The sequence below is a fragment of the Ictalurus furcatus genome, chromosome 5, assembly GCF_023375685.1.
Source record: "Ictalurus furcatus strain D&B chromosome 5, Billie_1.0, whole genome shotgun sequence".
Taxonomy (NCBI): domain Eukaryota; kingdom Metazoa; phylum Chordata; class Actinopteri; order Siluriformes; family Ictaluridae; genus Ictalurus; species Ictalurus furcatus.
In genome coordinates, this window is record NC_071259.1 from 15,615,812 (window position 1) to 15,628,476 (window position 12,665).

A 12,665-nucleotide genomic window follows, 5' to 3' on the forward strand; every position below is an offset into this window, starting at 1 on the left:
AAGGAAAAAGAAAGAGATCTGATCAGTCCATAAATGAGCTGGCACATTAAAATGAAATAGGCTTAATAATAAACAAACAGATATGCAGGGAAAAAATAAGAGACGCACTTTAAACGCTTTCCTATATTCAGCAATGTCAGTATGCCATTACACACCCTACAATGAATCTATGTGTGTGGCAGCCTGGGAAAACATTCACATGGTGAAATTCTGACACTGACAATTACATGCTTTCCTGAATTGAAATATCTCTTTTTGCATGTATCTTAACCAAAATTAAAGTTATAGCATTTTAAAGTCTATTTACCACCAAAAGTGATAAAATTGCATGTAATGATTTCATTTCCATTCTTGTAAAAGACACTACCACACAGACCGCATAAAAGCAACTGCTATTTATTTAATATGTAATAAATAATATACAAATTATAATAATTACCATGAAAACTATATCTATCTTTATACCAGCCTTTATTCATAGCCTACAAACTATTCAGAAGTCTGGCCATTCAGCATTCATTACATGTGAAATAATATCCCTTTTGCCATATAAAAAGGCAAACATTTATAGTTATGAGAAATCATTATTTACATCATTAATTCTGTGAATTTTGTTGAATTATTTTATTAAATATCATTAAAGTCATTAAAATATTTTAAAACATTGCCATCTTGTGCCAAGTGTAAAAGTGTTTTTCTCTAGCTATCCAACAATTTGATCAAAGTCTGACATTCATTGCATAAGAAGAGTACACTTAGCGAGCAAGGTTTTAGACATATTTAGGCAGACTGACTGAATTTACAGCTGCATTTGCTAAAGTGACTCCTTACATAGCATGATCTCATGGCATACCACCAAGCCAAGTTAATTAGGCAAGTAAATACAAACTTTTCCACATCCTTTTAGTGAGAAGTATTTAGTTTTTAAGTAGAGGTGTCAAAATATGCTATAGGGAGGAAAAAAAGGTAATTTTGGTTGAAACCAGCTAAAAAAAAATAAATAAATCATTTTTGTTTATTTGCCAGAATTCGGCCACAGCAACATGTGATGGTTTTCCCACACCAGCACACATTTTTAAATTACCTAGAAACTCAAAACTGGTGTAGCAAAGCTTTTCATATGCATCTGGAATGTGGACAACCATATATGTGTATATAATTGTTTTTAAATCATAACCTTGCATTTTAATTACAGTTTGTACAGGAAATGGTCAAAATAATCTCTCCTGAAGTTGGATCTACAGCACCACACGGGAAGACAGTCTGTTTTAAGCTGGTCATCCTCCCACATCTTTCCCCAATTTTAAGCAGCATACATGTGACGTGAGCTATGACGTCACACCTGAATGATAGTCAAATAATTTTCTTAACAGATATTCTCTGTTGATTTCAATAATTTTTCCACAGTGCAGTTGACTTCTCAAGTCAGGAGCTATCTAATCTTCTATACCTGCACAGATCTGTGTATTTATGACTGGTTTCTGTTAGGTTTATATTAATGATAGGTTTATCATTTCAAGAACAGCTCAGGGACTTGTATGGCAGATGCACCACATCCTAAGCCTAATAATAAGCCTAATAATACACAGATTAAAAAAAAGTTTTCTAGTAGGAGATTTAAAAAAACAAACAAACAAAAAAAACATTTTATGAAAGTCATGTGTAGCAGCACTTTGTTTATAAAAAAAACAACAAAACAAAAAGTTTCATAACGAGTTATTTTCTGTTATTGAGTTTTGGTCCATAAGTATTCGGACAGTAACAATTTTCAGAATTTTGCTGAAAACACCACCACAACGGATTTGAAATGAATAAATCAAGACATAATTGAAGTATAGACTTTCAGCTTTAATTCAAGGGCTTTAACAAAAATATTGCATTTTTACCCTCTATTTTCACAGTAATTGGACAAACTAAAAATTATAAGGACTATTTTAAATACTTTGACTGCAAATGATTTGCATCCATGATGGTATGAAGTCTGGAACCCATGGACCCATCACTAAATGCAGAGTTTCCTCCTTTGAGATGCTTTGCTAGGCTTTTACTTTAGCCGCCTTCAGTTGATGCTTGTTTGTGGGTCTTTCTGCCTTCAGTAAGTGAAAAGCATGCTCAATAGGGTTGAGGTCAGGTGACTGACTTGGCCATTCAAGAACATTCCATTTCTTTGCCTTAAGAAGCTCTTGGGTAGCTTTTGCGGTATTGTTTTGGGTCATTATCCATCTGTACTGTGAAGTACCATCCTATCAGTTTTGTAGAATCTGACTGAACCTGAGCAGAAAATATAACTTATACACTTCAGAATTCATTCTGTAACTTCTATCAGCAGTCACATCAATAAACATGAGAGACCCAGTTCCACTGGCAGCCATACATGCCCGAAAATCTTCGATATTTACATTCATGAAAGTGTTTCTTGATTGTAGGCTTTGACAACGACACGCCTACCTCCTCGAGAGCGTTCTTGACTTGGCAGATGTCGTGAAGAAGTTTTTCTTCACCTAGGAAAGAATTCTGCGATCATCCACTTTGGTACCAAATTGTTGATTTGGCCACTCAAAGTTTCTGCTATCTCTCTGATAGGTCTGGGGGTTTTTTTCAAACTAATGAAGCCTTCTTCACTTGCATCGACACCTGTTTGAACCGCATATTGAGATTTCCCATGATCAGCTACCAAACGCAAATTCAACACTTGGAATGAATCTTGAACTCCAGACTTATTTCCTTAATATGCCATGAAATAATGAGGAAACTGGCCAGATTGGCCATGAAACTGCTTATCAGCCAATTGTCCATTTACTTTTGAGCCTGTGAAAATTGAGGGACTATGTACAAAATGACTAATTTCTTAACAGTTAATGCAATAATTTTGTTAAACCCTTTATATTAAACCTGAAAGTCTACACTTCAATGCCATCTTGATTGCTTCATTTCAAATACATTGTGGTGGTGTACAGAAGTACAGAAAATTTTGCCAATATCCTGACAATACTTGGATCCAACTATAAATGAATGAAAAATTTTAACTGATGACAAATCACTGTGGTATATGAGGAAAACTACCTCTGACACACAAACTACTCTAAATACTAAATCTTAAATTGTATTAGCCTGTTTCTTTGTGATTATCTATATTTTTTAGTAGTTGCAGCTCTATTTTCAGTTTAATTAATACTGAAAGTTGGGGGTACACCCTCAGCACCCCCACTTCTAAGGTCCTTGAAGTGGGAGCTTCCTGCCTGCACCTGCATTGGAGAGAAGAAGGGATTGTACTCCGTTTGACAGCCCACAGACACCAGCACTTTTGGAGGGACAACAGGGGCAGGTGGAGGTGACTGAGGTGGTGTTGGTGCAGGCTTTGCTGGGAGTGGAGGAGGCTCTACTGGCCCAGGAGAAGGGGGCTTAACTGTGACTTGTGGAGGCTCTAATTCTACATGGAGTTGAGGTGGAGGTGTGGATTCTCTAGGAAGTTGAGAGGGGGCAGGAATAGGTGGAGTGTGTGTAGGAGGTGGGGGAGGCGGAACTGGTGCAGCTTTTGGTGTAGGCCTGGGCTTTGGTTCCATGGCCGGGGTTGGGAGGCGAGGGGCTGGGGAGCTGGATTGGGGAGCTGGCATCACTTTTCTCTGAGGAATAGGAGACTCAGGGGGAATAATAATCTAAAGAGAAACAGACAGAGAAAGAATACAGGAGGGAAAAGACAAAAGGTCAATAGAGAAAGACTGATGAAAAAGTGGTGACAGGTCAACAGAGAGGTCAATGACGAGTATTCAAAATGTATGCAAATGTGTGTACTCTGAACTGCCAGTAGTTTCGCACATCTACCTTATCCACCTCCCTGCTGTGGTCGTCTCGTGAGCGTTTGGGATTTGACATGACAATGACTCCCTCGGTCAGCCAATCATCTGGTAGTTTCTTGGGGCGTTCCTTGCGAGCAATTCCCAGCTTGCCCTGAAGCTCTTCTATGAGGCGATCCTGAGAATTACTTTTGTGGAAGATTACTGGGCCCATCTTCCTGCGAATAATGCCATCCCTGTACATGGGATGGATGTTGGGTGTCTCCTTGGTACGTCTGATCACAGACTTGATCTGAGCCAAGGGTAGAGACCCTGTCAGATGATTCATACGCAAATGACAAAACATGCAACAGTCAGAGGTCAGCAGAAGTGGATTCACCCACATTCAGATTAGATGCTGTTGTGGATGAGAGAGGACCTTCAGGCAACTTTCATCACCACAAAAACACACAGCAAAAGCTTTGGGCTGATAGTTCTGTAATTAGGCCAAAATCTGTATTATAGAATATGTTAAATAAGGATTGTTTTAAAAATTCTGAATGCAGAGCATGAAACCGTTGGGTGCTAATGCTAAATAGAGCCATGATACTCATGCTAATGTTCTTCATGCTTCATTCACATGCCAACACTTCAGACCTTTACACACAGTGCACTGGCACTTTAACACACAGCCTTTAATTAATAGTAACAATCCATGACACTATTTTCTATGGCTGTATTGAAATACTGTAATTTCCTCCATACATGTCCAGATGCCGAAATCCTGTCCATGGTGCTGACAGGATGTAATGTTGGCAGGTCAATCTGGGCATCTGGGGTTCCAGGGCAGGAGGAAGGGGTAAGGGAGTCATCCATCCAGCTAGCCTCAGTCATGGGAGTCATGGAGCCATCGGCTCCATCATATGACAGCTTCAGCTCCATGTCAGCCCAGTCCAGAAGTTCACTCCTGCAGTCAGACTGGTCCTCAAGAAGTCCATCTCCTGCCTCACACTCTGTGTGCATGTCCAGCAACACCACCCTATGGTTGACTGCAGCAAGCATCCCCTCAAACACTTCTGGGTGTTCTGCTGAATTCATCTTACAAACTGAAGTCGGCACATTTTGGGATTTAGGCTTGCTGAAGTTCATGGTGAGATGATGATCAAAAGCATCATCAAGAGAAGGCTCCAGAGCTGGTGCCTCAGGCCTCATAGGGGGAAGTGGTCTTGTGGTAACAGCAACTGGCTCAGGTAGCAGTGCTGAAAGACTTGAGGTCTTGGGCACTGATACAGGAGAGATGGGAGGTGTGGTGATGTAAGGAGAAGGAGGTTTAGGAGGTGATGTGGATTGTATGATGGGTGATTCACTCACAGGTACAGATGTAGAGATGGGAGATATAACAGGCCCTGGACTGGTCACAAGACAGACTTCATTAGAAGCTTGAATTATTAAAGAATTGTCCTTATGTGAGGTCTTCATATTTCCACGCTGACTCACTGGGCTTTGAGATTTAGTAATAGGCACAGAAAACTCTAGAGTTGATTTAGTCCCTCTGCTGGGACGTAGACTCTCAGGATTGGCAGGGATATGCTGTTGATTGCCAGGGCTGATGGCAGACACTTCAGTGGTGGTGGTAGCAGTGATGGTCTGGGACAAAACCACAAGCGATTCCAGCTCAGTGCTCAGTATGGAGTCAGAATTACTGATAACCGGATCTGGGTGTGGATTTGAAGGGGACAATGGAGGACTGGAAAAAGCTGAAATTGAAGTGGTAGAGTGGAGGGCAGAAGGGGGAGATTTTAGGGAACTGGACCGCAGAACAGTCTCACTGGAATCTTCCACTATGTGTAACTCTAAGGGTACTGGAGGGGAGGGCAGTAGAGAGTAGCAGTTTGGTTTAGAAGGGAGACTTGGTGTTGGAGAAACTGCAGTAGGTACTATCGTGACAGAAGGAGAATGAATTTCTGCAATGGTAGCAAAGCTGTTGGGCTGATCAAACAGTGGATCAGAGTTTAGGGAGCCCAAAGAACTTGGCTGGAGGATAACAATAGGGAGGAAAAAGAGCAGGAAAGAAAACAGACAAATTAAAAAAAGAAGAATGTATAAGAGTTAAAAAAAAAAAAAAAACAGCCTGGAGACTGGATGAACAGACTAGCTGAAAAATAAAAGTAATACAATAAAAGTATCTGAGTTAGGAGTATTTTGACCTTTGTCAAAAGGGTGGCTATGTGGGGTAACTGGACCAGCTAAATTGTTCAGCAATTCTGTCTTGAAAATAGGCACTGCAAGGAACTTTCTTCCATACAAATTTAATCCCCTGACCTTACACAAAGGAACTTGCATACAGTTCTGTAGTGTCGCATGTGATCTTTGGGCACATAAATATGCACTCACATTGCTCTGCACCTTGAAATCAGATAAGCAGGCCATGAGCTCATCCAGTTCTCGTGTGGCTGAGGTGGCTGACATTCGACCCTGTTGCTCAGAGGGTACATCCAAGTGCCCCTCTGTTTGAAGTCCAGAGGGGGTAGGCCTGCTTACACAAGTTATATGTTAATATTAATCAGCAATTATAGTAAAAAATATAGTCATATTTCAGCAGTCATAAAATGCAAACGCATAAGACTGGGAGCATCTTACACTGGGGCAGGTATTGAGCTCTCCAGTTCATTCAGGAGGCTCTCCACAGTTGGACGCCCTTCTTCTGGCCCTTTGGTTCCATTTCTCTGAGGTTTGTCCTTGGCAGCAGGGGTAATGCCGGAGTGGGCTCCATTTTCCTGGATATAGTGTGCTGAACTGCTTGGTGGAAGTGGGGGAGCTGCATCTTCTACAGATCAACAAATTACAAGGTTGATACCTAAACATGCTTACTCATTAGCATGTTTTTTGTTTGCGAGAAGATTACTCCAAGTCAATATGTACAACAACATACCATAGAAAGAAAGAAGGTTAATTCTAGGCTTTGCTAATCTTAAACTTTGCATCTGTTTGATGAGAGTACTGGGGTGTGGTACATATATGGCCGTAGGTACCTGTGCTGGTGTAGGATGGTGTGTTCTGCTGAACAGCATTGAGTTCCAGTAGCAGGCGGTCCAGCTCAGACAAGTTGTTGCCTAGTGCAGAGCTCATGGCCACTGATGAGGAGTCTGATGGTGTCTTTTGCTTGTTGGGGAAACTAAAATAACAGTTAGAGAAGCTGATGCTTCACCAATGTATAGAAAGTGGCAATACAGAATTTTCTATGGTGATGTAACTGACCTGTAGACGTGGTCCTCTTCTGTATGAGGTGGTGGGGGACTAACTCGGTCTCGAGACAATGTACTTTTTTGTGCTGAGTCAAGAGACTGAAAAGAGGACAAGAAATACAAGGCAAAATTTACTTCAACTGATTCAACATAAATATTGAGCCTATATACTCAAAAGACTATACTTTAATTTTAACCATGCCAAAGCAGAAGTTATGTAAATAATGAGCTCAAATAGCACTGAAAGTCTTTTTTGGACTAGTGAGTCTCTAGATGGTCTAGATGAATAGAAGGCATATCATGCTGTCGAAATCTATGTTAAATGAGCTTTAAACTTTTTCTGTGCTTTCTATCATTCCACAAATGTAAGTACTCAGTAAACTGAGTGATTTTTTAAAAAGTGATAAAGGTAAAGAATTAAGAGGTATGCTTCATGCCTATGCATGTATGGTCTTGAAGACTGATGGAAGATTTTCAGAATTTGATTCTCACTTCCACAAAATATGTGAAAGGCATGAGGGCAGCAAAAAAAAACAACTGGTTTTTATCTAATTTAGACCAGGTGTCTTCAAATCTTATCCGCAAAGGGCTGGTGTGGCTGCAGGCTTTCATTCAGGGCAAAGAGGCTTGGTTGGAATGAAAGCCTGCAGCCACACCAGCCCTTTGTGGATAAGATTGAAGACCCCTGATTTATACTATGAAATGAACTTGTTCGTAAAAGAAAACAGTTTAGTGGAGATTTTCAGTGTTGCACAAACCTTTCATTAATTCAAAGAGTTGTTCTACCTCTGAGTAAGGTACCTCTGCTCTCAGTGGTGGAAGGCATTCCAAGTTTATGCATTCCTGTGCTACATTTCTTAACAGAAATTGCATTCTTACATAGCAGTAAAATCATGCCACTGGCCAAAGTGTACCATTTCAACTGACGTTTTACATCCTGGATTGAGGGTGAGGGCTAAAACACCCTTCCTCCAAGACATGTGCAATTCTGGCACTGAATCTTTTTGAATTACTGATCATGACGTAGATGTACACAGGGCAGTCAAGTATACTGAAGAAAGAAGAAACTGACTTATTCTGTGTGTGTGTATGTATATGTATATATATATATATATATATATATATATATATATATATATATATATATATATATATATATATATATATATATATGAAGCTCACAGACACCCATGATCGCATAGTGCTACTCTAATCAACACTTCAATTATGCTTTATTTGCATATATATCCATCTGACCATGGATGGGCGTGGCACTGCAATCTCCCAACAGGATGAACGCTGTTCTATTGTGCTAACAAAAACATTTTAAATGTTATGATGTAACGGGTGCTGGCCAATTTGTAAAGCACTTTCTTGGAGGACACAAGAAAATTAGTTACCCTGGAGAGCTGCACAGCTATATATATATATATATATATTTTGCAACCAGTACGCCTATTCTGGGTGTTTAATAAAAGCAAATACATTTTCTTTTTGTATACCTAACCTGTTGTGAGGAGTGGTGGGAGTCAGCCTGTTTTTGGAGAGACCCGTTCAAAGCCTCTGAAGATGGAGGAGGGGGCACAGGAGGAGGGGAAGTGTCATCCTGGAGCAGGCTTCCGCTACTGGGAAAAGAGTAAGGCGTCTCATCTGGGAGAAACACTGGACACTTTGAGATATGAGCAGTGGATGACTCCAGGTCCGCCAACAATGCGTCTGCATGAAAAAAGATTTTTGAATCTGATAATTTGCTAAATTTAAATGAAAGTTGTGAAAAGTCACTGTAACTGAAACAACAGAACTTTAGCACACACTGTGCAGATGCAGGTTTTAGCAATGGAGAGCCAAGGTCTAGGCCTGCTCTGATCAGGATTTTTGCGTCCGATACTGATCCCGATCGTTCAAGCTTTATATAAGTAATATGTAAGCTTTCTGTTGACCATAACTGTTAACCTTTTTTTTCTTTTCCCCCAGATAAAGTAATACCACAGGTGTTGCCTTGGTTATATTATTTACAGTAATGTTGTAGATTGTTGTTTTAATTCAGAATCAAATAAATAAGCACAACAAATATTAATTTTACAATGAACATTTTAACAGGCCTTTAAAAATACACGGCTACCGTGTATGTAGAGACTGAGTCGCCGATACCAATTGGTGGCCGATCGAGTGGAGCATCCCTACCAAGGGTATGCTATTTCATGCTTCAACATAGTTCAACACTGGGTGTAAGGTAGCACTGCACACTCAATGGGGCCGATTCATCGCAGGGCACCACCCACCCACACACACACAAAAAACAAAAGTACACCCCTAGGGTTAATTTATCTTAGTCAATCCACCATGTTTTTGGGAGGTGGGAGGAAACCCCAAAACCTGGAGAAAACCCACACAGAAATGAGCAGAACGTTCACAGAAACTCTACACAGACAGTAACCCGGGCTCAGGGTAACTCACCGGGGACCCTGGAGCTGCAAGCTGGCAATGCTATCTGCTGCGCCACCATAACCAATTATATTATTTGTTCATTATGAATTCTCTCTATTTCACATTTTATTGCTGGCATTGTTGAACTGCACCAGGAGGTGGAACTGTTACACAGGTCACTGATCAAGGCTAAAGTTGCAGTTCCACATTATGCATTTTCCAGACTGTGGTCACAGTAAGTAGTATGCTCAGAGAGTAAGGCAGCGTTTCTCTTTTCTAAAACGAATTAACTACACCCACATTATTGTTTTTTTTTTTGTGTGTGGGTCATAATCTAGTGCCAATTTGTGTTAACTGAAGCTACCTGGAGGTACTCCACAAAGCAAGCTAATAAAAGCAGGGCTTATTTGAAATTTCCTCACTTGATTTAGGGTAACAGGCCAATTCAGGCTCAGTGAGTTTCAGCTAATTCAAGCCAGAATTTGCCAATGGAGGCTATTGCGTGCACACACTCAACATACAAGCTAGACGTCGACCGATAGATCAGTTTTGCTGATTAATCGGCACTGATAACCAATTGCTGGAACTATCTGTTATCGTCAAACATTCCTGGTTGCGTCCGTTCCGGGAGTGGCCGAGAAGGGTCCGCTCTCATTATACAGTATGAGAGTGGTCCCTAGAGGCAAATCACTGATACCTCGTGGTAGCTGTTTTGACATGAGAGACTACACTCTGCAGGGAGCGGTATATTTCAGATGCAGATTAAAAACATTGACAACAATAAGGAGTTATTTGGAGTGCTAATATTTAATATGTTTAATACAGTGTTAACAGTTTGTTTATATCGCTAACTACGTGCATGTGCGTGGCTATGGTCCATCTTAAAAATTATATATGCATCAATGTTTACGTACTACATCCACACATCAGATTGTTGGTTATTTGATCTATACATCAATCCATACTGATGGATCATTACACCCCTAGTAATAAACCATTATTTATGCTTACAACACAAAACATATCCTGAAATCAAATGAGAAAAAAAAAACTAAAGGATGAAATTATCAACTTTCCTTTAGTACTGAACCAAAACCAGCAATACAGTAAAATACAAAATGCACAACTGACCTTTTCAGAGATACAAAGCCCTTGCTGTGACTATGTCCATTTAGCTACAATCATATGCATTTGACTGCAGACACAGTAATACCCTCAGAAACCAATGTCTGTCTTTCAGGTTGTCGTTTTCACAGTCAGAGATGTACACAGTTAGAGATGTACACAGTTGTTGCCCTTGTTGACTACCCCTCCCAACCTGGGAGGTGCATGTAAACTTATATATGTTTGTCTTCGTTTGATGATATAAAGCATCTAACAAACTTCAGTTAATTTAATTCAATAAAATTTGCTTTTAACAATAGATATCACAAAACAGCTTTACAGAAATATAATTTAGGATATAAATTTTAAACTCATATATTTACAAATTTATCTATAATGATCAAGCCAGAGGTGACTGTGACTAGGAAAATCTTCCTGAGACGATATGAGGAAGAAACCTTAAGAGGAACCAGACTCAAAAGGGAACCCATCCTCATCTGGGTGACCATGAACAGTGCAATTATAAATAATTCCCTTCTATAACGGTGTACTATATGTTCCAAAAATGCAATTGTGTAAATAGTAAATTCATTATAGTTTTCACATGCTTTCTATTTCATTGAAGTGATCTAGTGTCATACCAAGCTTATGACTTTGATACGATACCTGACTAAAATATCTCCATACCTATACTGAACTGATACCATGGCAATAACCTAAAATTGGAAAAGTAAGTGAATCATAGATGACAGAACACATGGAACTTAAAATTCTTTATTTATTAATTAAAAAACCCTGGAACCTCTCACTTGACAAGCATGTTCCATGCTTTTTGAGCATTTCCTTCCCTTTATTTAAAATAAATAAATTAAATAAAATCACATGACACCACACAGGCCTATGGTGAGCAACTTTCAGGCTATGCTAGCCTAGCCTACAGGTGTACCGACCTCAGTGTTTGCTGTCTGCTGAGGCGGAGCGGGAACGTGAACTGTTTAAACTTCAAAAAAATAAATAAATATTGCAGTCATACAGACTGGTATCAAAATACAGTGGTTGCAAACACTTGGGGGCTTATTATCCAAAAAAAAAAGAAGAGAGAATTAAAGCAATAAAAGTTAAAGTTAGTTAAAGAACTAGATTTGCAAATATCATTTTATTTTAATAAATGACTTTGTCCTAACCACAACCTAAACACGAGTCAAATCCACATGCTCTAGTTTAAGTCCACTTTGAGTTTTATGAATCATTTTCTTAGATAAGTGAATTTAATGAAACTTGCCCATATCTGATTACTGGGGGTGATGTGCCCCCCTCAATGTCTATGGTGGTTACAGACCTGACTCAATACAAGTGCCAGATGTTACCCCACACAGAGAATGTAACGTTACGTAACGTGACTGATCGCCTGGATATTAAGTATTATTTAGCCAATATTAACAATTAAACCTGTATTCTATTGTACAGGTAATTGTAAAGTAAATTTCCATGACTTTTCCAAAACTTTCTGGGTTTATTTATTTTTCCAAAACTTTTCCAGGTCTGCGGCATGAGACCATTCAGTGCTTTATAGGTCAATAATAGTATTTTATAATCACTTCAAAATTTTACTGGGAACCAATGCAGTGTGGATAAGATCGGGTGATGTGATCATATCTTCTGATTCTAGTTAGGACTCTAGCAGCTGCATTGTGGTCTAACTGGAGCTTGTTTATGCATCTACTGGAACATTCAGACAGTAAGACATTACAATAATCCAACATAGAGGTTAAAAAATAAATAATTTTTTTTAATGAACTTGTTTTTCTGCAACATGTGGTGAAATTCATTTTTTTTATATTAGCAATATTTCTGAGATGAACGATATAATCAATATAATCTACATGTGTTACAAATGAAAGACAGGTGTCAGTAATCACACCAAGGTCTTTTTCTGCTTCACATGATGAAAAAAAAGGCCATCAGAATGTATGTAATCAGAAAGCTTACTTCTAGCTGCATGTGGTCCTAGTACAAGTACTTCTGTCTTATCAGAATTAAATAGGAGGAAAGTTAATACACATCCAGTGTCTAATACCCTTTACACATTGCTCAACTTTATTAAGCTGGTGTCTCT

The 12,665-nt window shown here is 39.3% G+C and overlaps 2 protein-coding genes across 3 annotated transcripts in view; both read right to left on the reverse strand.

Moving 5' to 3' along the window:
- Window positions 1-12,665, reverse strand: part of pxnb (paxillin b) — a 48,337-nt gene that overhangs the window by 4,093 nt on the left and 31,579 nt on the right. For both annotated transcript variants that reach the window (XM_053624860.1, XM_053624861.1), the window contains 5 exons: window positions 8,526-8,734; window positions 7,032-7,117; window positions 6,806-6,948; window positions 6,414-6,600; window positions 6,168-6,306 (listed from right to left, as the gene is read on the reverse strand). In XM_053624860.1, the coding sequence (XP_053480835.1) occupies window positions 6,168-6,306; window positions 6,414-6,600; window positions 6,806-6,948; window positions 7,032-7,117; window positions 8,526-8,734 (764 nt within the window). The remainder of the gene's footprint in view (window positions 1-6,167; window positions 6,307-6,413; window positions 6,601-6,805; window positions 6,949-7,031; window positions 7,118-8,525; window positions 8,735-12,665) is intronic.
- LOC128607731 (fibronectin-binding protein A-like) lies at window positions 3-6,161 on the reverse strand. The gene is made up of 3 exons (XM_053624862.1): window positions 4,539-6,161; window positions 3,823-4,086; window positions 3-3,656 (listed from the first exon to the last, which is right to left on the reverse strand). The coding sequence occupies exons 1-3, from the start codon at window positions 5,250-5,252 to the stop codon at window positions 3,165-3,167; spliced, it is 1,470 nt and encodes a 489-aa protein (XP_053480837.1). The 5' UTR covers window positions 5,253-6,161; the 3' UTR covers window positions 3-3,164.

Excerpts from the sequence above, each read along its gene's own strand:
- LOC128607731 (XM_053624862.1), bottom strand. The coding sequence starts at position 5,252 with ATGAAGACCTCACATAAGGACAATTCTTTAATAATTCAAGCTTCTAAT. Across the intron at positions 4,087-4,538 it reads GGATTTCGGCATCTGGACAT|ATCAAGTCTGTGATCAGACG; the intron begins GTATGGAGGAAA and ends CCCTTGGCTCAG. Across the intron at positions 3,657-3,822 it reads ACAGCAGGGAGGTGGATAAG|ATTATTATTCCCCCTGAGTC; the intron begins GTAGATGTGCGA and ends GTTTCTCTTTAG.